The sequence below is a fragment of the Diabrotica virgifera genome, chromosome 1 (genome assembly GCF_917563875.1).
Source record: "Diabrotica virgifera virgifera chromosome 1, PGI_DIABVI_V3a".
Lineage (NCBI taxonomy): Eukaryota > Metazoa > Arthropoda > Insecta > Coleoptera > Chrysomelidae > Diabrotica > Diabrotica virgifera.
Genome location: NC_065443.1, coordinates 299,457,025 through 299,480,535, shown reverse-complemented (window position 1 = coordinate 299,480,535; position 23,511 = coordinate 299,457,025). Strand labels below are relative to the sequence as shown.

At 33.2% G+C, this 23,511-nt stretch overlaps 2 protein-coding genes across 2 annotated transcripts in view; one reads left to right on the top strand and one right to left on the bottom strand.

Moving 5' to 3' along the window:
- The window catches only part of LOC114329400 (protein sprouty), a 467,319-nt gene that overhangs the window by 292,240 nt on the left and 151,568 nt on the right, over positions 1 to 23,511 (bottom strand). The window lies entirely within an intron of this gene.
- Positions 11,843 to 14,348, top strand: LOC126879177 (uncharacterized). Its single transcript, XM_050642213.1, has 2 exons — positions 11,843 to 12,448; positions 13,476 to 14,348. The coding sequence occupies exons 1-2, from the start codon at positions 12,398 to 12,400 to the stop codon at positions 13,857 to 13,859; spliced, it is 435 nt and encodes a 144-aa protein (XP_050498170.1). The 5' UTR covers positions 11,843 to 12,397; the 3' UTR covers positions 13,860 to 14,348.

Genomic DNA, 23,511 nt, shown 5'->3' with positions numbered 1-23,511 from the left:
GATTTAATTTAGTTTAATACTTACCGAGATATTCTATTTGTTTATAAACCAAAAAATTGTTTATAATTTTAAAATATTCCTGAGGCCGCTTATATAGTCCAATTTCAATTCTGTAAAGTATATTAGATAGTTATAGTGTCTTTTTATGAAAAAATTATAGTTATTCTTATGCATCATAATTATTGTCGTTATTATAGCGACCGTAAATTTTTAATTAACAAATCAATTGTTGCTAAACTGTTCATTCAATTTCCATCGGCTTCTGGAATTTTAATCTATACAAAAAGTTATTTTACATTACCAAGTAATTTAATTATTGATTAACAATTACTTATCTAAAATTTTAGTTGAAAATTAAAGATTTTGTTGGAAAAACCTGCTTTTCCCGGGGAAAGTTTTCGTCGAAGTGAATCGGGGAAAACACGTCTCTATGCAGAATTTAATTGCGGTGAATTTTTATTTGGGTGTTTTTGGTTTAAAGTTAAAATCTTTGGAGTTATAGAGCAAAAATTGAAAAAAAAACACGATTTTCGGGCGCCATTTTGTTTATAAAAAAGGTAGCACACTATCTGCGGACTTTGCATACCTATATTATTAATACATACAATAATAAGATTCGATTCCAGCAATAAAATTGCTGGTAAATAACTTTTCCTTGTATTTTGCTAATTAGCCCAGAGTAAGGTACAGTTAATCAATAATAAAGAAAGTGTCGAAAATAATAGCCCGATCAGGGAACACAAAATTTTACGAAAAAAATAAAGGAAGGGTGAAAACTTGGGAATAGGTAGTTGAAATTGTCTATTATTATATAAGAAAAAGTTTACATCCCCTCCATTTTACAAAAATTGGGAAATACGGGGTGAAAAATATTTTCTCGGGAGTGAAAAAATATACGTTCAAAATAGGCCCTGAATTGGATAAAATGACTAATTCTAAGCAACTTTTGTTCTATAGAGTTTTTTCACTAAGTCAATACTTTTCGAGTTATTTGCGAGTGAACATGTTCATTTTTAACAAAAAAACCCATGTTTTTGGACGGTTTTTCGCAGATAACTTAAAAAGTAAGTGTTCTAGCGAAAAAATATTCTTAGTAAAAATATAGCTTATAAAAAATTGAAAACAACGGTGTACGCGTGAGGTCTGCAGACCCAGTAGAAGCAGAGTTGTAGCTAATGAAAAGTAGGTTCTTCTTCGTCAAATTCCAAATCGAATATTTCAATGTGAAATAACCAAAAAACATAGCACTTTTCGGGCAAAATTCATTACAACTTTTTTGAAGTGTTTAAAAAAAGGTTTATTTTTGTTTAAAAAAAAAAACTTCTAACATTACAAATAAGTGAGTTACGCTCAAAATCTTGTCGGTTCCTTTTATTTTTTGGTACATAAATAGCGAAAGTCACCCCCTAATTAGCTTCCCAAATAAAATTAATCGTTACCGCTTCACAAGTTACTTTACTTATGTATTGTTTATATTAACTATAAGTTTAATTGATTCAAAGTGCTCATTTTTGAAAAAAATTTGGGTTTAAAATAAAACATTTTTTTGAATTTTGAAAAAAATTGGGTTTAAAATAAAACATTTTTTTAATTTTGAAAAAAAATCGAATTGTTCATGGAATTAACAACAATTATTAGTAATACCTACCAAAAATCTTAAAGAGTAACAAAATGTACGTTTTGTTTTTCTGAATATTTTTGCTTTTTTGTTTTCTTGTTAGAAAAAAATTGGTTATGCTGTTCAAAATTTTCCTAAACTCGTGGTTAGTTACCCGTTCAAGCAATTTGAACTACAGCTTTTTCAAAAATAAGCACTTTGAACCGATGAAACTTACAGATCTTATAAATAATACATAAGTAAAGTAACTTGTGAAGTGGTAATGATAAAATTTATTTGTGATGCTAATTAGGGGGTGATTTTCGCGATTTTTTTACCAAAAAATAAAAGGGGCCAACAATATTTTGAGCGTAACTCACTTACTTTTAATGTTACAAGTTTTAAAAAAAAACAAAAATACATACACCTTTTTTTAAACACTTTAAACAAGTTGAAATGAATTTTCCCCGAAAAGTGCTCCGTTTTTGGGTTATTTCACATTGAAATATTCGATTTGTAATTTGACGAAGAAGAACCTACTTTTCATTAGCTACCACTCTGCTTCTACAGGGTCTACAGATACAGACCTCAAGCATACATTTTTTTCAGTTTTTTATAAGCTATATTTTTGCTAAGAATAGTTTTTTCGCTGAAATACTTACTTTTTGAGTTATCTCCGAAAAACCGTCCAAAAACATTTTTTTTTTGCTTAAAAATGAACACATTCACTCGCAAATAACTCAAAAAGTATTGACTTAGGGAAAAAACTCTGTAGAACAAAAGTTGCTTAGAATTAGTCATTTTATCCAGTTCCGGTCTTATTTTGAATGTACATTTTTCACCTTCGAGAGGGGGTATTCCCCTCCATTTTTGTAAAATGGAGGGGATGTACAACAAACTTTTTCTTATATAATAATAGACAATTTCAACTACCTACTCCCAAATTTTCATCCTTCATTTATTTTTTTTGGGGTCAGATTGTTCTTTGATCGGCCTATAATAAGGAACTAGAAAGGAAGGTTAAACCTTGTCCATCTATCCTTCCAATGCACTATAGCCCAAACTGGGCCTTGGCCTCCTTCAGCAAGCTTCTCAAATCATCTCGATTTATTGCTGTTCTTTTCCATGAACGCGTTTTTAGGAGGTTCTTGGCATCCTCATCTACTTCGTCCTCCCATCTATTTTTTGGTCATCCAAGAGGTCTTTTTCCTTGCATTCATGCATTTAGCAATTTTCTGGGTGTTCTGTTCTCATGCATACGGACCACCTGACCTGCCCCCTTAATCTCTGCATCCTAGTGTATTGTGCTAGTGTTGGTTCGCTATATCGTTCGTAGATTTCTTTATTATATCTAATTCGTCAGTTGTTATTTTCACTTATTGGGCCCAGTGTCCTACGTAATATTTTTCTTTCGAACACGTCTAATGCACTGACAAATTTCTGTGTTTTCCATATTTCACACCCATACAGAGCCTATTTTACTTCAAATCAGGCCCGAGACACTACACAATTTTCGGGCCCCTAAATATAATTTAATAATAATAATAATAATAACTTTTTTAAATGTATTAATTATTAAAATAAAAATGTATACCATTTTTATTCAGTTGCAATGCGAAGGCAAAACAATCTTACTTTTCAATTAGAATACGGAGCGCAGTCCAGTCCCATGAATCGCGATTTTCGGCTCTTATTGGAGCCTCATCGTAGAGAACGTAGGCACTGTTCTCCATACCCCAATTGACCAGCACCGAGAGCTTTTCCCACCCATTGCAACTGAAGTGAAGGTACTAGGTGACTAGCGTCATCTGGCAGTTGAAAGATGAAGTTTGTTTTCAATCCTAATAGTAAAATTAATAATATTGAAAATATTAAAAATATTATATATATATCAATCGGTTTTAAAACGTCTTGCGACGTTGTCCGATGCCTAATTTCCATGACACTCTATCATCCCATTGGCCCTCTCTAAGATCTCTTGCGCTCATCGCCTTCGTTACTCCCTCTCTCCAAGATTTCTTGGGTCTTCCTCTCTTTCTGCGGTTTGGTGGTACCCATTGCATAATTATTTTAGGGAGTCTTGAGTTATCCATCCTCTGGACGTGTCCGTACCATATCAGCTGTTTTCTTTCTATGTCTGTTGTTAGAGAGCCGTCAACCCCCATTCGCTGTCTTATCTCATCATTACGTATTCTCTCTCTGCGTGACACTCCTACTGATCTTCTAAAAGCGTCCATTTCTACTGCCTCCAGTTTTCTTCTGTTGTTTTCGGTTATCCGCCAAGTTTCTGCTCCGTACAATAGACTGCTTTTAATAAGAGATTCGTAGATATTGTGTTTTCTTCTTTTTCCTATTTCATAATTCCACAGTACGCTGTTTAGACAACCTATTGTTTTTCTGGATTGTGTTATTCTTCTCTTTATTTCTTCATCATCTTTCCCCGTTGTGTCAAAAACGATTCCTAGATATGTGTAATGGTCGCAGGGCATGATGATTTCATTATTTTCTAATGTGATGTTCGATAGTTCGGTACCTATTGGCAGGTATTTTGTTTTTTCTGTATTAATTTCTAGTCCCCACTTTCTATATTCTTCTTGTAATTTCCTTGCCATGTACTCTAAATCATCTTTATCGTTTGCTATAACAACCTGGTCATCAGCAAACTGCAATGTATATAAGCAAATCTCTCCAAGGTCTACGCCCATGCCTCTGCATTTTCGTTTCCACTCTTTCAATGCTTTTGCAACATATATTTTAAATAAGGTCGGTGATACACAACACCCCTGACGTAGACCTTTATTAACCAGGAAGCTTTGCGATAATCTGTTTCCAGTTTTTATTTGTGATGTTGACCCTTCATACAAATTTCTTAAGGCTTTTATTAAGGTGACACTAATATTCGTCTGTCGTAACACGTTCCAGAGTTTGTTTACAGGAACTGTATCGTACGCCTTCTGCAAGTCAATAAACATGAGGTGGGTTTCTTGATTTGTGCTTAATTTTTTTTCTATTAGTTGTTTGAGGCAGAAGATATTATCAGTACAGCTTCTTCCTGTTCGAAAACCGGATTGTTCTTCTTCCTCTTGGTCTTTTGTACTCCTTCTCAATGCGGTCTCTAATTATTCGTCCATACAAACGGCTGAATGTACTAGTCACTGATATCCCTCTATAGTTTTCACATTTAAGCTTATCTCCTTTCTTATGGATCGACGAAATATAAGCAATTTTCCACTCGTCGGGTATGGGAGAACCATTTATAAATTGATTTATGCACCAAGTGACGGTTTCAAACAATTTTTGTGATCCACATTTTATTAGTTCGGCTGGGATATCGCCTGGTCCTGGAGACCTACCGTTTTTCAGTTCTTTTATAGCTTTTCTAATTTCTGTCACTTGTATTGTTATATCTTCTCCTTCAATGTTAACCTCTGTTGGTGATTGAGTTAAGTATTCGTCCCTATTTTCTGTCAGTAGTTCCCCATAGTACTTTTCCCATTTTTGTGTGGATATTAATTGAATGTTTGTGCTCTTCCTTTCGTTAGTTCTTATTTTATTGAGGAACTTCCATGTTTCTGTACATTTTCTGCCTCCCAGGTAGGTATTAATTTCCTGGCACTTCTTATCCCACATTTCTCTTTTTGCTTTTACTGCTAAACTTAAACTATTACTTAAAAATATTACTAAAAGATTTTTAAATTGAAAACTTATTGGTACACTTTCTTGGTGTAAGTTTTCAATTTAAAAATCTTTTAGTAATATTTTTAATATTTTCAATATTATTAATTTTACTATTAGGATTGAAAACAAACTTCATCTTTCAACTGCCAGATGACGCTAGTCACCTAGTACATTCACTTCAGTTGCAATGGGTGGGAAAAGCTCTCGGTGCTGGTCAATTGGGGTATGGAGAACAGTGCCTACGTTCTCTACGATGAGGCTCCAATAAGAGCCGAAAATCGCGATTCAGGGGACTGGACTGCGCTCCGTATTCTAATTGAAAAGTAAGATTGTTTTGCCTTCGCATTGCAACTGAATAAAAATGGTATACATTTTTATTTTATAGTCGTATTACTCCGTAGAGTAACCAGGTGCATTTTCCGTTGGAACTTTACCAAGCTGCAGACGGGGGATGTGAATTGCATAGTGTAGAATTCCTTCCCTTTGTCTTCACTGCAGCATCCATGTGCTTGCAAATTGTAGAAGCCTTGGAGGTTGTCACCAGGAAAGTGTACCAATAAATTTCAATTTAAAAATCTTTTAGTAATATTTTTAATATTTTCAATATTATTAATTTTACTATTAGGATTGAAAACAAACTTCATCTTGTATTAATTATTATTTAATAGAAATACTGCACAAGAAAATAAAATTTTTATTAACAATAAATTAAATTTAGAATAAATAAAATAAATAAAATATTTTAGCACTTTTAATCGTAGAGGGATGCTTATATATCTCTGTTGCAGAAGAGGTTTCTCATTTTATGAAGGTGGCTTTGGCAATTTCGATACGTCTTTTTATTTCATTGTTTTGGTCTCCAGTTTCGTTTATTAAAGTTCCCAAGTATTTGTAACTTGATACTTTTTCAATTTGAATGCTGTTTATACTAATATGTGCTGGTTGTGTCATGTTTGAAGACAAGAACTATTGCATCGAGCAGTGTACACCGTATCATCAAACAAACTGTTTATGTAGTAGAGATACATAATAATTTTCACAGAATTATACCATTTTAATTTGAAGTAGTGGCGGAAGTTGCTAAGTGTTCAACATACTATGTGATGAGTATTCAAACAGGAAATTTAAAAATCCGGAGGCGATGTTATTATCGCTAAAGTAGATTTCCATTTCCACGAGTTCAAAGCGAAATTTCTAGAAAACGAAATGTTGTTTGTGGAATTTCAATTTATTTGATAACTGGGGGAGTTCAACCTGTCGCATGTCGCTGTTGATACATAAATTGGCACAAGTAGACAATTGCAAAACAAATTCTTTATTTTACGTGTTGAGGTGTGACGTTAGCACTGAATTTTCAGCAGTAATTGCACAAGAGCTCTAAAATTATTGAATTTTTCCCGAGTGACACTTTGACAGTTTTAATTTTAATTATGTCAAAGTGTCACGAGTAGTCCGTTCTCTAACGGTAAACTATTGCAAAACCTCTAAATTTTAAAGAACCGATTGGATTGACATGAAATTTGGCATACACATAGCTAACAAGTCAAAGAAAAAAAGTGATATTTTGCCGATATGTGCTTTTGCTCTGGGGGTGGTTTTCACCCCCTCTTGGGGGTGAAAAAATATTCGTCCAAAGAAAGTCAGGAAATGGATAAACTGGCTAATTTTAAGTGACTTTTGTTCTATAGAGTGTTGTCACTAAGTCAATACTTTTCGAGTTATTTGGCAGTGAATATGTTCATTTTTCAACAAAATAACCACGTTTTTAGACGGTTTTTCGCAAATAACTCATCGTTACGACTGCACAAGTTTGTATATAAGACTCGTGTATATATTGTTTATATGATCTGTAAGTTTCATCGGTTCAAAGTCCTTATTATTGAAAGGGCTGTAGTTAAAATGGGTTGAACGCGTCACTGATCACGAATGCATGCAAATTTAGAAACACCAAATCTTAATCAATTTTTGTCTAACAGAAAAACAAAAATATACATGATATTCAGAAAAGCAAATCTGACTTTTTTTTGTTTTTCGAGATTTTTGGTATCTCTAACAATTTTTAAGTTATTTTGAAAAAAAGCATATTTTTCAAAATTTAAATTTTTAAAAATTTTACTTTGAAACCAAATTTTTTTCAAAAATAAGCACTTTGAATCGATGAAACTTACAGATCATATAAACAGAACATAAATAAAATAATTTGTGGAGCGGTAACGATTAATTTCATTTAAGTTGCTAATTAGGGGGTGGTCTTCCCGATTTTTTTTTTGCAAAAACAAAAGGGACCAACTTTATTTTGAGCGTAACTTGCTTAAATTTAATGCTAGAAACTTTTTGTAAAAATAGAAGTAAAGATTTTTTAAACACTTTAAAAAAGTTAAAATGGGTTTCCCCAAAAAGTGCTTAATTTTTTGGATATTTCACGTCGAAATATTCTATTTGAAATTTGGTGAATATGAATCTATTTTTCATTGGCTATAACTCTGGTTCTCTGGACCTCGTAGAACCAGAGTTATTTTTATTTTTAAATAAAAATAACTCTGGTTCTACGAGATCCAGAGACCTAACGCGTACACCATTTTTTTTTTACTTTTTTATAGGCTATATTTTTGCTAAGAACATTTTGCCGAAAACCGTCTAAAAATGTGGTTATTTTGTTGAAAAATGAACATATTCACTCACAAATAATTCGTGAGCAAAAGCACACATCGTCACAATATCGCTTTTTTTCTTTGACATATAAGCTATACGTATGCCAAATTTCATGTCAATCCAAGCGGTTCTTTAAAATTTAGAGCAAAAACCGTGAAGAAGTAAAGATTTTTTTAAACACTTTAAAAAAGTTAAAATGGGTTTCCCCAAAAAGTGCTTAATTTTTTGGATATTTCACGTCGAAATATTCTTTTTGAAATTTGGTGAATATGAATCTATTTTTCATTGGCTATAACTCTGGTTCAACGAGATCCAGAGACCTAACGCGTACACCATTTTTTTTTTACTTTTTTATAGGCTATATTTTGGCTAAGAACATTTTTTTCGACAAAATACTTACTGTTTAAGTTATTTGCGAAAAACCGTCTAAAAATGTGGTTATTTTGTTGAAAAATGAACATATTCACTCGCAAATAATTCGTGAGCAAAAGCACACATCGTCACAATATCGCTTTTTTTCTTTGACATATAAGCTATACGTATGCCAAATTTCATGTCAATCCAAGCGGTTCTTTAAAATTTAGAGCAAAAACCGTGAAGAAGTAAAGATTTTTTTAAACACTTTAAAAAAGTTAAAATGGGTTTCCCCAAAAAGTGCTTAATTTTTTGGATATTTCACGTCGAAATATTCTTTTTGAAATTTGGTGAATATGAATCTATTTTTCATTGGCTATAACTCTGGTTCTACGAGATCCAGAGACCTAACGCGTACACCATTTTTTTTTACTTTTTTATAGGCTATATTTTGGCTAAGAACATTTTTTTCGACAAAATACTTACTTTTTGAGTTATTTGCGAAAAACCGTCTAAAAATGTGGTTATTTTGTTGAAAAATGAACATATTCACTCGCAAATAGTTCGTGAGCAAAAGCACACATCGTCACAATATCGCTTTTTTTCTTTGACATATAAGCTATACGTATGCCAAATTTCATGTCAATCCAAGCGGTTCTTTAAAATTTAGAGCAAAAACCGTGAAGAAGTAAAGATTTTTTAAACACTTTAAAAAAGTTAAAATGGGTTTCCCCAAAAAGTGCTTAATTTTTTGGATATTTCACGTCGAAATATTCTATTTGAAATTTGGTGAATATGAATCTATTTTTCATTATCTATAACTCTGGTTCTACGAGATCCAGAGACCTAACGCGTACACCATTTTTTTTTACTTTTTTTAGGCTATATTTTTGCTAAGACGTTTTTTTCGACAGAATACTTACTTTTTGAGTTATTTGCGAAAAAACGGCCAAAAATGTGGTTATATTGTTGAAAAATGAACATGTTCACTCGCAAATAACTCGAAAAGTATTGAATTGGCGAAAAAGCTCTATAGAACAAAAGTTACTTAAAATTAGTCAGTTTACCCATTTCCGGACTTATTTTGGACATATATTTTTTCACCCCCAAGAGGGGGTGAAAGTCACCCCCAGGGCAAAAGCACGCATCGGCACAATATCACTTTTTTTCTTTGACATGTAAGCTATATGTATGCCAAATTTAATGTCAATCCAAGCGGTTCTTTAAAATTTAGAGCAAAAACCGTGAAAGAAAGGACTAGAAAGCAAAAATTCTATATTAATTTCAGAGGTCGAGTGCAATTTGTTGCGATTATTTCATGAATAAAACTGTTCAAAACCAAAATTTTATTGTAATTTATTTATGTAAGTACCATTAAACACACAGTTTTTATAAATATTTGACGATTGAAAGTCATCACTTTTATAATTTTTAAAACATTAATTCTCATTAATGTCACTGAATGTATTTTTTCGTAGCAACGAAGGGCATCTGACGCAATATACTTAACGACGGGAGATTATCAAAAATTATTGATTTAATTCAGATTTCTGTAGCTTTCTATTGGTCAGAATCTCCTATGAATGAAATAATCATAGATAATCACTTTCCTGTGAAACCGGGGGAGTAAAACGGAACTAAGGACCATAAGATTATCGAAGACTGTTAATTATGGACATGAATTTCTGCATTTTTTAAATTGAATTGTTGAACTTGAAAATTATCGATAGCGCAAATTTTATAATACAGCGAATAATCCTCAAACTCCGAAATTACCGGTGGTAGTCCTGTTGGCAGTAGCTATGGCAAGTGGATTCTTCTTCTTGTAGTGCCTATCATGTTGGCGACCATCATGACAATCTGTACTTTGCACATTGCTGCTCTGAAAAGATTTGTGGTTGTTGTGTTGAACCACGAACATAGATCTTTGAACCTGGAAATCCTTCGCCTTCCTGGTCCTTTTTTTCCTTCTATGTATTTTTTCCTATAAGATTAGTTGTAGCTATTCTAAATAGTTGCTCTGCTTTCTTTATTCCTGTCCAATCCCTGATATTCTTCAACCAAGAGGCCTGTTTTCTACCAATTCTTCCGGGTCCCTCGTTTTACGCATCATAATAAGTAGAAGAATATATCGGTCTCCCCTTACTACGTGTCCAAAATTGGCCATCTTTCTATATTTGATGTTATCAAGCAGCTCGCGAGCAGCATTTGCTCTCTTAAGGACTGCGACATTTGCCAGCATAGCCATCCATGGTATTTTTAGTGTACGTCTGTGCAGCCACATTTCAAAGGCCTCCAAACGATTAATGGTGGATATTTTTAATGTCCATGCTTCGACACCATACAAGAGGACTGACCAAATGTAACATTTAATCATGCGCTTTCGAAGTTGAAATTGCAAGTTATCATTACAGAAGAATGACCTCATTTTGAAAACTGTTGTGGGGGCCATCTCGATCTACATTTTATCTCTTTATCTGGATGTAGTTGTTCAGTAACATGGCAATCAAGATACTTATTTAAAACTGGGTACTCTTTGTATTATATGACCATCAACATAGTGGATACTGTCATTAAAGACCAATCACCGCCTTAGTTTACACACGTCAATGACATTAACAAGGTCCTCAGTCCTCCAAGTCTGGGGATTGGCCGTAGGGCTAATTACCCTACATCCGTGGAAAAAAAGCATCGTTACCAGAGCTGTACAAAAAAAAACGAACGAACCTTATGTAGACGATCCGACAAATGAAAAAAAAAAGGATATTTCATTTGAATCATGGACCGTGAGAACGTTGTACTCTGCAAGAAAGATAAGATCTTTCTTAGATACTCTTAACATAAATAATATGGACATAACAGCTATACAAGAAACACGATGGACTGGGACCGATACTCTCCAGAAGAATTTGAATACAATATACTATAGCTGCCATCAAATCGTTGGTGGAGGCTTTGTAGTGAGCAAAAGAGATCTAATAATTTTTGATGCTATAAATTATAGAATATGCGTCCTAAGAATACGTGGAACATTCTTTAACTACAGTCTCAGAAATGCACATGGGATACCCACCGAGGATAACAGAGACATGGAAAAAGAAAAGATTATAAATATTAGAAATTATACCAAACATATAGACAATCTCCCAATAAGAAGTAAGTTGATTTCGTTGGGACATGAACCAGAGAATTCTAGCATTACAAGTATTTTAAATATCTCTGTGTTAGGTTGTGCTCCTGCCGCGTATGTCATTATTGGGCTGATGATTTCTATGGTCAGTTCTCTACTGCATCAGCCATTCCTGATTTTTGTCGTAGCTGGCGGTTTGGGATCTTGTCTCGTATTGAAACGGCCAACACAGCACGCAGCATCGCTCTTTGAGACACACGGATCTTTTGCACTGTTCCCCTTGTCATGGTCAACGTTTCCGCACCGTAAGTCAACACTGGCAAAACACATTCATTAAAAATTTTTCTTTTAAGCATATTGGTATGTCAGACGATTTGAAAATATGGTTCAGCTTGCCGAAGGCTGCCGAAGTCTTAAAGGCGCATCCACATTATGCCATGCCTTGCCGATCGGTATTGCCGATCGGCAAAGCCGCATGTAGTACGGACGCAATTGCGGCTTGGGTTCGGGGCCGAAAGCCGAACCGATTCCAAACCCGATTGATGGCGGTCTCGATGAAAGAGAACCGTACCGATCAGTGTAGTGTGTACGTTTTGTAGGCAATCCTCGTCGGCATTCAGTGAGGGATCAGTGCAATTGATCACGAAGACATCTCGTGGCCTGTCGATTCACAATAATTGTGTGCTTTATTGTTATTCGGGAAATGGAGTGGAATGAAGAAAATACACAAAACCTACTTGAAATGTATCATGAGCGCCCCGTTCTGTGGAACAGCCGATTGGCAGATTATAAAGACCGGAACAAACGTCGCGATGCATTGTTGGAAATAAGCGTATCTTTTGGAGTGGAGAAAGAGGAAATCGAAAAAAAGATTAAGATATCTCTTAAGTCACTTTGCACGGGAAGTAAAAAAAGAGAAAGATTCAGAAAAAAGTGGTAATGGAACCGTAGAAACTTACAAAAGTAAATGGTTTGCGTATAAGTTAATGGAATTTCTGAAGGATAAGAATAAACCTATTGTAACGCAAGATTCAGAGGTATGTATATCATATTTACACTGTAGTAGATACTTTATTCATTCTTAATAATTGAGTTCATATTTATACATAAATTTGAAAATATTGATATAATCATATTGGTATATCGTATTTCATTTATCATATTGAAAAGGCAATGCTCCTTCTTGAGAAATGAAGAATTCGGCCAATTCGTTTCTCACATTTTGTGCCGCAGCTCCACTCCTTCTTGCCCTTCTGCCAAAACTGAGCAATTCATTAGAGGAAGCATTTCGTTTCCAAAGCCCAGGATTAATGGCTCCAGTATCCGAACATTCTACATCAATCATTCCAGGTGGAGTGTAAAGATTTTTTGAAGTGTTTTTTCGCAAGAAATTGTGTAGGTGAATTAAGGCCAAAACTACGTTCGTTGCAGTTTCTGGTTCCAACAACATGGGCCTACGAAGCACTCGGAAAACAGCACTTAAAATGCCAAAAGCATTTTCTGACACTCTTCTTGCGCGGCTCAATCGATAGTTGAATATTCTATTTTTTGAACCTTTTTCCTGATGTCCTGCGAATGGCTTCATTATGTTTGTTGATAGTGGGAATGCGTCATCCGCCACAAAAACAAATGGAACATCAGTGCTTCGTCCTAGTAATGAACAAGCAGGTGGAAGGTTTAGGGTATTTTCTTCAAGGCACTCTTTGAAATATGAATCGTTGAATACGCCCCCGTCCGATATTCGTCCCTGACATCCCACGTTTGCATATATAAAATTATAATTTGCGTCTACAACAGCGAACAAGACAATGCTAAAGAAGCTCTTGTAGTTGAAAAAATCGGTTCCTGAATTTATAGGAGCTTGTATTGATATATGTTTGCCGTCCATAGCTCCGACACAATTTGGAAAATTCCATTTGTCGTTGAACTGCTTGACTATAAAGTACCAACTTTCGTTAGTTTTAGTCATCTGAAAATAAAAGTTACATACCATAAACAGACGAACGAACTATAAATTGCAAAGCAAAAAAGTGGATTAATTTAGAAATTAATATTTTGTTTCAGGGTAAACGAAAACGAAAGGAAGAAGATTCACAAGAAGTAGAAACAGACGATGGAGAAGAGTCGCTACAAGTATTGGAACAGAGCATTGATGGTTCCGAAAATGAGGTTGGAACAACAGCTCAATCTCAATCTAAATCAAACTCAATTAACATTGTGAAGTCCCGTGGTCGAAAAAGTATGGCTACTAATTTACCAATTGTAAACGAGGCAGTGAATCTTATGCGATCTATTACTACTAAAAGGGCTGAAAAGGATGAATTTTCATTGTTTGGTGAACAAGTTGCAATGAAGCTTCGAAAAATTGTGTCGCCATTTGCTAGATTTTCCGTTCAGAATATAATTAATACTGTTCTATTTGAAGCAGTTACTGTTCTTATTTCATAAATCATTCTCATCCATCTACTCCACAAGCATATCCACTGCAATCATTCAATGTTGCCCATAATTCAATACCATCTCCAGGACATTACCCCAATACATTAAGTGGTCGGAGTTCGACATCAACTTCTACTATTAATCAAGATGAGGACATTCACACTCTCTTATTGACGTTGTAATTTCTTATATTTTTAAATATATAACAAACTACGATGAATAGTTATTTTTTCTTACCTTTACGTAATCTTGAAGAGCATCTATGAGCGCTTTGCATACCTCTGCAACACATTTTGAAATAGTTTGCTTAGATATTTTGAAGGTATACATGAGAGAATGGTAGGAATCTCCACTGGCAAAAAAACGTAGCGTAACTGCAAGTCGTTCAGAGGCAGGAATTGCTGCTCTAAATGACGTATCTTTTCTTGAAATAACAGGTCCAATCAAATCTAATAATGTTTGGAAATCTGTTTTGGTCATTCGAAAAAAATTTCTGAATCCTGCGTCACATCTACAGGGTGATCAACTTCTGTGACAAAGTCCAATATATCTGTTATTATACAATATATGAAAAAACGTTGTTAATAAAAGTTATAGACACCTTTAATGTACACATTTTAAAATTAGTGAGAAATATACAGGGTCCTCCATAACACGGTGGCAAACCAAAGTTATGTTTTTTTAAATGAAACACCCTGTATTTTATTCAAAATCTGGTTTCTTTACATTTTTCTAATTCTAGAAATATAGCACTTGTCTAGGATTATACTGAGTGTTTTAAAGTTACGAGCACTTTTATTAAAAAATCATACTGATTTGATCGCCCTGTATGTTTCTAACGGTGTAATATAAACTTATTTTTTTAATGCTTTTGACTGTCAATATTAAAGTAGTTTTGCAACAATGTACAATTTTTTTATAACTACACAAATTGTATACAGGGTAAGTCAAAATTTAAATACAAGATTTTCTTCATAATTTTAAATGGAACACCCTGTATTTTATATTATTATCGAAAAGTTCTATCACTATACTTACATATCTTTTGAATATTCCCTATACCTAAAGTTATTAGTTTTTGAGATATTTTAGTTTTATTGTTGATAGCAACATGTATTACTTAGTTATTAATAACAATACTTTAATTTATCAAAATTTATTAAAAAAACTAAATTAAATAAAAAAAAATGTTCATCGTACCTCTTATGTTATAAAATGTGTTCAAAATGACCTCCCATAACGTCTACACAAGCTTGGAGACGAGTTTAAAAAGACCTACAGATGTTTGTAAGCATTTGTTGTGTGACACTTTGAAAGGCGTTTTGAATCCTTACTCTCATATTATCATCAACTATTGTTGGAGGTGCCCTATAGACTACGTCTTTAATATAACCCCAAAAAAAGAAGTCACCTTCGTTTAATTCTGGTGATCTGGGTGGCCAGTGAACTGGCCCATCTCTTCCTATCCATCTTTCAGGAAATAGATCATCGTTGAGAAGTGCGTTGTGGTGAGTAGGGGCTCATATGTTGGCGGATGTTTAATGGTACATTTTCAAGTAGAATAGGTAAATGATTCACTAGAAAATTTAAATAAACCTCACCATTTACCGATTCCTCATAGAGAGAAGAACCTATAACGTAATTGCCTCTGATTCCACCCCAAACATTTAAGGACCATCTTGTTTGACTATGTGTCTGAGCACAGTACGGATTGGTTGTGGAATAATAATGAAAATTGTGTCTGTTTACACTACCATTTTTGTGGAATGTTGCCTCGTCCCCCCAAAAAAAAGGACAAACTCAAAAAAATCTCAGTATAACTATTTGTTTTTGTGACCATTGACAAAATTGTACTCTTTTGTATATGATATGGGTGCATGTTGTTTTTCTTGACTATGTTCTGGATAGATCCATAACTTATATCTTGCTCTCTTGTAATATTTTGAATACTTGTATGAGGATTTTCTGTAACAGGCAGTAAAACATTTAATTAATTTTCATTCGCAATAATGAATTTTGTTTTTTCTTTGCTTCATAAACAGAGCCAGTACGATTAAACCTGTCTAATAAGTTGTCAAATGCTATCTTATTTGGTTGCTGATGCTATGGACACCATTCCTTATAAATTCTTGTGGCAACTAATGAGTTTTTGAAACACTCCTAAAAACCCTATCATGTCTGTCATTTCTTCACGACTAAAATTCATTGTTGGGTAACAATTATAACAATATGGCAAACAATTATAATCAATAACAAAAGTAAAAACGTACAGATATTTAAAATCTTACATCTGACAGTTCTTGTGTCAATTATTTCAAAGCCACCTTAAACAAAAACTTCCAGCAATTTATAGTTTCCATTTCTTCGCGGAAAATTAATATCATTTTGTTAGTAAATATAAAATTGTCGTTATTGTATATAATTTACCATAAAATTGGAGAAAAAATGAAATGCAGTCTAATTTTAATTATCATTACCAAAGTCATTGGAGGTTTCTCATATTATGGGTAATTAATTTACTGTAATAAACGTATCTATGAGTTATCGACAATAAAACTAAAATATCTCGAAAACTAATAACTTTAGGTATAGGGAATATTTAAAAGATATGCAAGTATAATGAAAGAACTTTTCGATGGTAATATAAAATACAGGGTGTTCCATTTAAAAATATGAAGAAAATCTTTTATTTGCATTTTGACTTACCCTGTATACAATTTGTGTAGTGATAAAAAAATTGCACGTTGTTGCAAAACTACTTTAATATGGACAGTCAACAGCAGCAAAAAAATAAGTTTATATTATACTGTTAGAGTCATACAGGGCGATCAAATCAGTATGATTTTTTGATAAAAGTGCTCATAACTTTGAAACACTCAGTATAACCCTAGACAAGTGCTATATCTTTTTAATCAGAAAAATGTAGAGAAACCAGATTTTGAATAAAATACAGGGTGTTCCATTTAAAAAAACATAACTTTAGTTTGGCACCGTGTTATGGAGGACCCTGTATATTTCTTACTAATTTTAAAATGTGTACATTAAAGGTATCTATAACTTTCATTAACAACTTTTTTTAATATATTTTATAATAACAGATATATTGGACTTTGTCACAGAAGTTGATCACCCTGTATATTCCAAATTTAATTCATCTGCGTCGTCAGAAATCAAATCTTTCATAAGATCCGTGGCACTGTACCTATTACGACTTCTGAGGCTTGGGCGAACCCAAAACCTCTTGGGACGTTTATATGAAGTAGAGGCAATTATTACAACAGCTGCAGCCGCAAGAATCATATCATCCTCTTCTGAACTCATTATTGACACGCAACACTGTACAACTGCTACGTACACACTACAAATATTGTGTGGACACCAGCGACACCAATCGGTTTTGCCGATCGGCAATACCGATCGGCAAGGTATGGCATAATGTGGATGCGCCTTAAGGTTCACACGCACCGAATCGGCATAGAGCGATCGGCTCGGCTAAGAGCAATCGGCAGATTTTGCTATGCATGTAAATAAATGACCCACCGCGCACCCCTCGACAGTCGAACGTTCTTAAGCGGTGCGCGATGTCTCATTTATTTACATGCATAGCAAAATCTGCCGATTGCTCTTAGCCGAGCCGATCGCTCTATGCCGATTCGGTGCGTGTGAACCTTTATGCTACGCATATGAGGGGTGTAAAATCAAAGTCGGCAATCTCCCATTTCCATAATTTTGGGAAACCGCGAAAAACTGTAGAAACTAACAAAATTAACTTAAAACAATAAAACTGATGAAGAATTATAAAAATTTTTGTTTGTGATCGGATGTCCAGAACGAAGAGCTTAGGAATTATATCTTTTCTTTTTTTTTTAATATTTTAGTTTGGAGATTGCCGTTTTTGTTTGCAATGTTTGGAGATTGACGGATATGAAAATGATCTATAAGGATATTGCCAGGTTTGAAACTAATAAAACATCAGAGAGCCGGTTACTTAGTCAAGAAAAATATATTTTATATTGAACAATAATATATAAAAGCAGTTATTATTGATATGCATATTTAATTAAACTAAAATATCCGGGATTTCGGGTATATATTCACAGGTACAGGACACATCTTCACAAATGTAGCCACCTTAGACGTTTTGCAACGTTTTTCTTCCATTTTTCAGTTTGTCTTATTCGCTTCCTTGCCTTTGTTGGTGTAACAGGAGACGCATTAACTTCCATGATAAAAAATGAATACTTTTTTTTGTAAATAAAACTAATTTCTTAGACACAATTAGGAAAAGCACAAAAACAAAGTAACGACTCCCAAAACTAAAACAAATTGTAATAGCACGATATTGCCGTGTTTGGTACGCACTCGGCTATGAATATTGCCGCTTTTGATCCCAATATGAATTTTTCACTGCGATTTTTATACAATTAACACCTCTTTTGGTTCTTATAAATAGTTTTATCTAACAGATAATAAAAAAACACAACAGATGGCGTCCCTAACTCAAAACATGAAAAATTGGAGATTGCCGCCTTTGATTTTACACCCCTCATATATCTTCGTTGACTACAAGATTTGTCATCATCTGGGTAAGGCTTGTTTACACGGGTAGAGTTTTGAGGAGAGTAGAGTAGCGAGGAGAGTCGACTCTACTCGCTACTCTACCAAAAATGGCTTGATACCGTTCACACGAGGAGAGTACAAGTATAGTACTGATGCTAATATAGTGAACCCGATTTTTTTGATTTTTGTATTTTTAAACACTCTTGATTATAAGTGCACCTTAAATTCTTAATTTTTTGCTTGAGCGCGTTTACTCCAAAGACCCCCTTTGCCATTCTTTCGACAATTTCATCCTCCGCAGCTTGCCTCATACTTTTATTTCTGTAGTGTACACTAGTGATGTAACGAATGTCATTTTTTGAATATTCGCGAATACGAATGCGAATATCTGCTACCGACATTCGCGAATGCGGATGCGAATGCGAATATTCTGTTTTTTTCTAATTTGTGTCTATTTTTGACATGTTTTCTAAATTTATAATGAAAAGTTAATGGATATATAGTGTAAATAAATCTGAATCTTAAGCTTTACTACATAATACCAAATAATAAAATAAAGTGAAGGCTGATAATGTGATTATATAAGGTAAAGTTACCATTTCTTAATAAAAAAAAAAGATGAGAATTTAACAGATTTTGATGTTATCAACCTAATATTATTTTCCAATTATTTTTTTTCTGATATTTATATTCGCAAAACGTTCGCACAAATTTCTCGAATGCGAATACGAATGCGAATATGCAAAAATATGCGAATATTCGCGAATGCGAATGCGAATACGAATATTCGTTACATCACTAGTGTACACTACCTAAATTCCATAAACATTGGTATTCGCCATACAGCTCTACAAGTTTTAAAGTTTTAAAGTCATCTTCGGTGAACTTCATTTTCACTATTTACACAAAACACAATTCCAGCTGGAATGACAGCGTCCCTATGTACTCTCCTACCTACTTTACTCTACCAGAATTGAGCGCGTTTCATGGGTAGAATCCGCAGGCGAGTGGACATTTTGGCGGTGGTGGTGGTAGTAGAGTAGAGTTACTTTGCCACATGTTGCTAGTGACTCTACTTTACCACCTACTATACACTCTACTTGCTACTCTACTGTGCTGAGCGTTTTTAAGCGTAGAGTTACTCTACTCTATCAAGTACTTGCATCATTACTCTACGCGTGTAAACAAGTCTGTCTAGGGAGGAAAGGTAGAGCTGATTTAAAAGTTTTTTGGCCTCATCTATCCTATCAGCTATTAGTACAATATCATCTGCAATTCTGCAAACCTCAGATGGCTAAGCTTTTCTCCGTTTATGTTTGCGCCCTTGTCGGTTAGTTTTGCCTTTTACATATACAGTATGTATATCCCTGTAAGTTGTATCCATATGGAAAACTTTTTTATTATTAATTTTACGAAAAAAAGATATTCTTTATAAAAAGCTCTGCATGGTCCAAAACCTAAGATTTAATCATCAAATATCAAATTTTTTGAATATTATACGAGGTATGTCAAAAAGTTTGAATTTCACTCAAAAATAAAGTAGCTTTATTTTTCGTAATATTGGAAATTGCTATTATGAAAAGTTGTTTGGAATTAAAAACTATATTCTAATATGCAATTACATCCTTTTAATTGAAAAAAGAATTTCTTTGAGAAATTATGGATAACTCATTATTTTTTCAGTTATTTCAATTCTGATAATTCTTTTATTATTAATTTTACGAAAAAAAGCGATTCTTAATAAAAAGTTCTGGATAGTCTAAAACTTAAAATACAACCATCTTATATCAAATTTTATCAATTTTATACGAGGTATGTCAAAAAAGATAAATTTAGATCAAAAGTAAAGTACCTTTATAGTTCAGAATATTTCAATTAGAAGGATGTAATTACATACTGAAATATAGTTTTTAATTCTAAATAACTATTCATAATAACAATTTTCGATATTGTGAAAAATAAACTCTAAAATAAACTAAAATAATTTTACTCTTGAGCGAAATTCATATTTTTTGACATACCTCGTATAAAATTGATAAAATTTGACAAAAGATGGTTGTATTTTAGATTTTAGACCATGCAGAACTTTTTATTAAGAATCACTTTTTTTCGTAAAATTAATAATAAAAAAGTTATCTGAATTAAAATAACTGAAAATAATGACACGTTATCCATATTTCTTCAAAAAAAATTTTTTCCAATTAGAAGGATGTAATTGCATACTAGAATAGTATGCAATTCTAAACAGTTAATTCTAAACAACTTTTCATAATAGCAATTTTCAATAATGTGAAAAATAAAGCTACTTTATTCTTGAGTGAAATTCAAATTTTTTGACATACCTCGTATAATATTCAAAAAATTTGATATTTGATGATTAAATCTTAGGTTTTGGACCATGCAGAGCTTTTTATAAAGAATAACTTTTTTTCCTAAAATTAATAATAAAAAAGTTTTCCATATGGATACAATTTACAGGGACATACTGTACAGTATGTCCACAGTTTCGGTGATATGGTGTGCCCCTGACGTATTCCACAAATCTTTCAATTGGTGGATATCAAATTCCTTTTTAAGGTCCATGCAACATAAATATGCAGATTTGTTGTATTCTAATAATTTTACTTGCACTTGCCTCATAAGTATAGCAGTGCCGGTTTATGCACTGGGCGATTGGGGCGGGCGCCCAGGGGCCCGGGCCCCGGAGGGGCCCGTAAGGCTCGTTCCTTTTACTAATAAAAAAGTAAAGTCCTCTAAATAATCTACGTATTTTCCATAATAGAAAAAAGAAGACGACGAAATACCTGCGATTTCGAACTGGTCTGATTTTAAGACTGATGACTTTATAAAAACTGTGAACTTTTAAACAAAAAAGTGATTGCTTAGAACATTGTAAAAAAACGTTTGAAGATGGAGAAAAAGCTTATTATAGTAGATTAAATAAAAGCAACTTTTATAGAGGAAAACCCAATGGAGGCAAAGAAAAGAGAGATTGGCTAATATATGACGCAAGTGTTAAAGCTGTTTATTGTTACCCTTGCAAATTATTTTCATTTGAAAAAATAGTTTAACTGAGTTTTGATGGGCCCATTGGAAACATTTGAATATTTTGCTCAAATCTCACGAAGAAAGTAAATTTCAGCTGAACTCTATAGTTACATTAATAACAAGATCATCATTGATTGGAGTTTTAAACGCTGCCTTGAAAGAGCAAGTAAAATGCGAAGCTGACTATTGGATAAACGTCCTAAGAAGAATTGTTGTTACTACTAAATAACTTACTTCTCAAGGACTAGTTTTCCGTTGATGCAATGAGGATTTAACGAGTCATCATAAAGGAAATTACTTAAGTTGCCTTGTATACTAGGCTAAATTTGACTACTTCTTAGCTGAGCATTTACAGCGAAATGCGAATAAATGAAAAGGTTCAGTTAGCTATCTGTCTTACCAAATTTTGCAATAAATTCTTGGAAGTAATGATATCAAAGCTTGTAGAAACTTTTGACGCTGTAGATGCTTTAGTTAAGAACTAGGGATCCATCAAACCTAACTTTTTTTTCAGTTAAGCAATAACAGAGACGAAAAATTAACAATTAAAAATGAAGCCAAGACACTGCTGAATAAAATCTTTGAGACAGCTCTATTGACACTGATATTGTCAAAAACTTTGGAATGAGTTAATGCAAAAAGCAATACGTGAAGTGAAGAAACTGTGGACTTAAACGTGTCAATTGGAGTAGAAATAATGACATCTATTTTGAGATTTGTTTGAGACGTAAGAAATATATAAGCGAAATTGAACTAGAAGCCAAAAATATTTTTTTGCGAAGACGGGGATATATGCTACAAAGATGTTACATCAGCTGTTAGATGATTTTCTACGCTAGAGAAAGAAGCAATCAAGACGTCAATTAATACTCTATATGTGAAATATAAAAAATATGTTGATGAAACCAAAGAGAATTTGCATACCGAAATTACCCATTCTATAACATTATGCCAAAAATTGAATAAACATTTATAAAATTTGGTGTCATCATGGATGTAAAGATTGTAAAGGCAACATTTCCCAATATTTTACCTTTACTGCAAGCTTATTTCACGATACCAACTTCTAATGCATCAGGCGAGCGGCCTTTTTCGGCTTTAAAAAGAATAAAAGTATATTTAACGCCAGATTTGGGTCAAGAAAATGTAGACGCATATCACTATTGTATTATCGAAATTGAAGACCTGGAGCAACTGAATTGTGATAGTATTATCTGACAGATTGCTAATGCCTAGTCAAGCAAAAAAGTGATATAATTTTTGTCATATGTATTTTTTATAATATATTTTTTTGTTTGTCATGTGTTGTTTTGTGTAATTTTCTGTTTTTTATACATTTTTAAATGTATTTTTTGGAATATTTTTTACGTTTGCTATTCTTCTTGTTTGTTAAAAATTGTGTATGGATTTTACGGGTATAAATACATGGATGTGTGTTCTTGTAAAAAAATCTGACTACGAATAGCAATTAAGGGGGCCCCTAAATATTCAGCGCCCAGGGCCCGAAGTTAGGTTAAACCGGCACTGAAGTATAGCGTCGGTGTATGATCTTCAGTTTATTTGTTATCACCTTGGTTGTTAATTTTACCGTTGTGTTTAATACATTAATTCCTCTATAATTTTCTGGGTCAGATTTGTCTTCCGTTTTGAAGAAAGGTAAGGATGCTTGATCTCCATTCTTGTGGTATTATGTTTTGTTCTATTATTTTTTGAATTAGTTTTAATAAATGTTTGGTCAGATCTGGTCCTCCGTACTTTAGAAGTTCATTCGGTATTCTGTCTTCTGGCAATTCTCTCTTTTTTAATTTCCTTGTATATACATCTTATAAAGAACACTATTTGATTTTATAAATTCTATTAACAATCTTCAACTGTTTAATTTACTAAATGTTGCCCAAAACAAACTAAAAATATGATTTAGTTGTACTTTATACTTCTTACACCTGAAAGATGTAGGAGGAATCGAGAAAGATGGATTTATCTTCATAAATTTTTAAGCTTTCCTGGCCTTTTAAATATACAATTTGTTACTTTGTTTGAAAGGCATAACAAC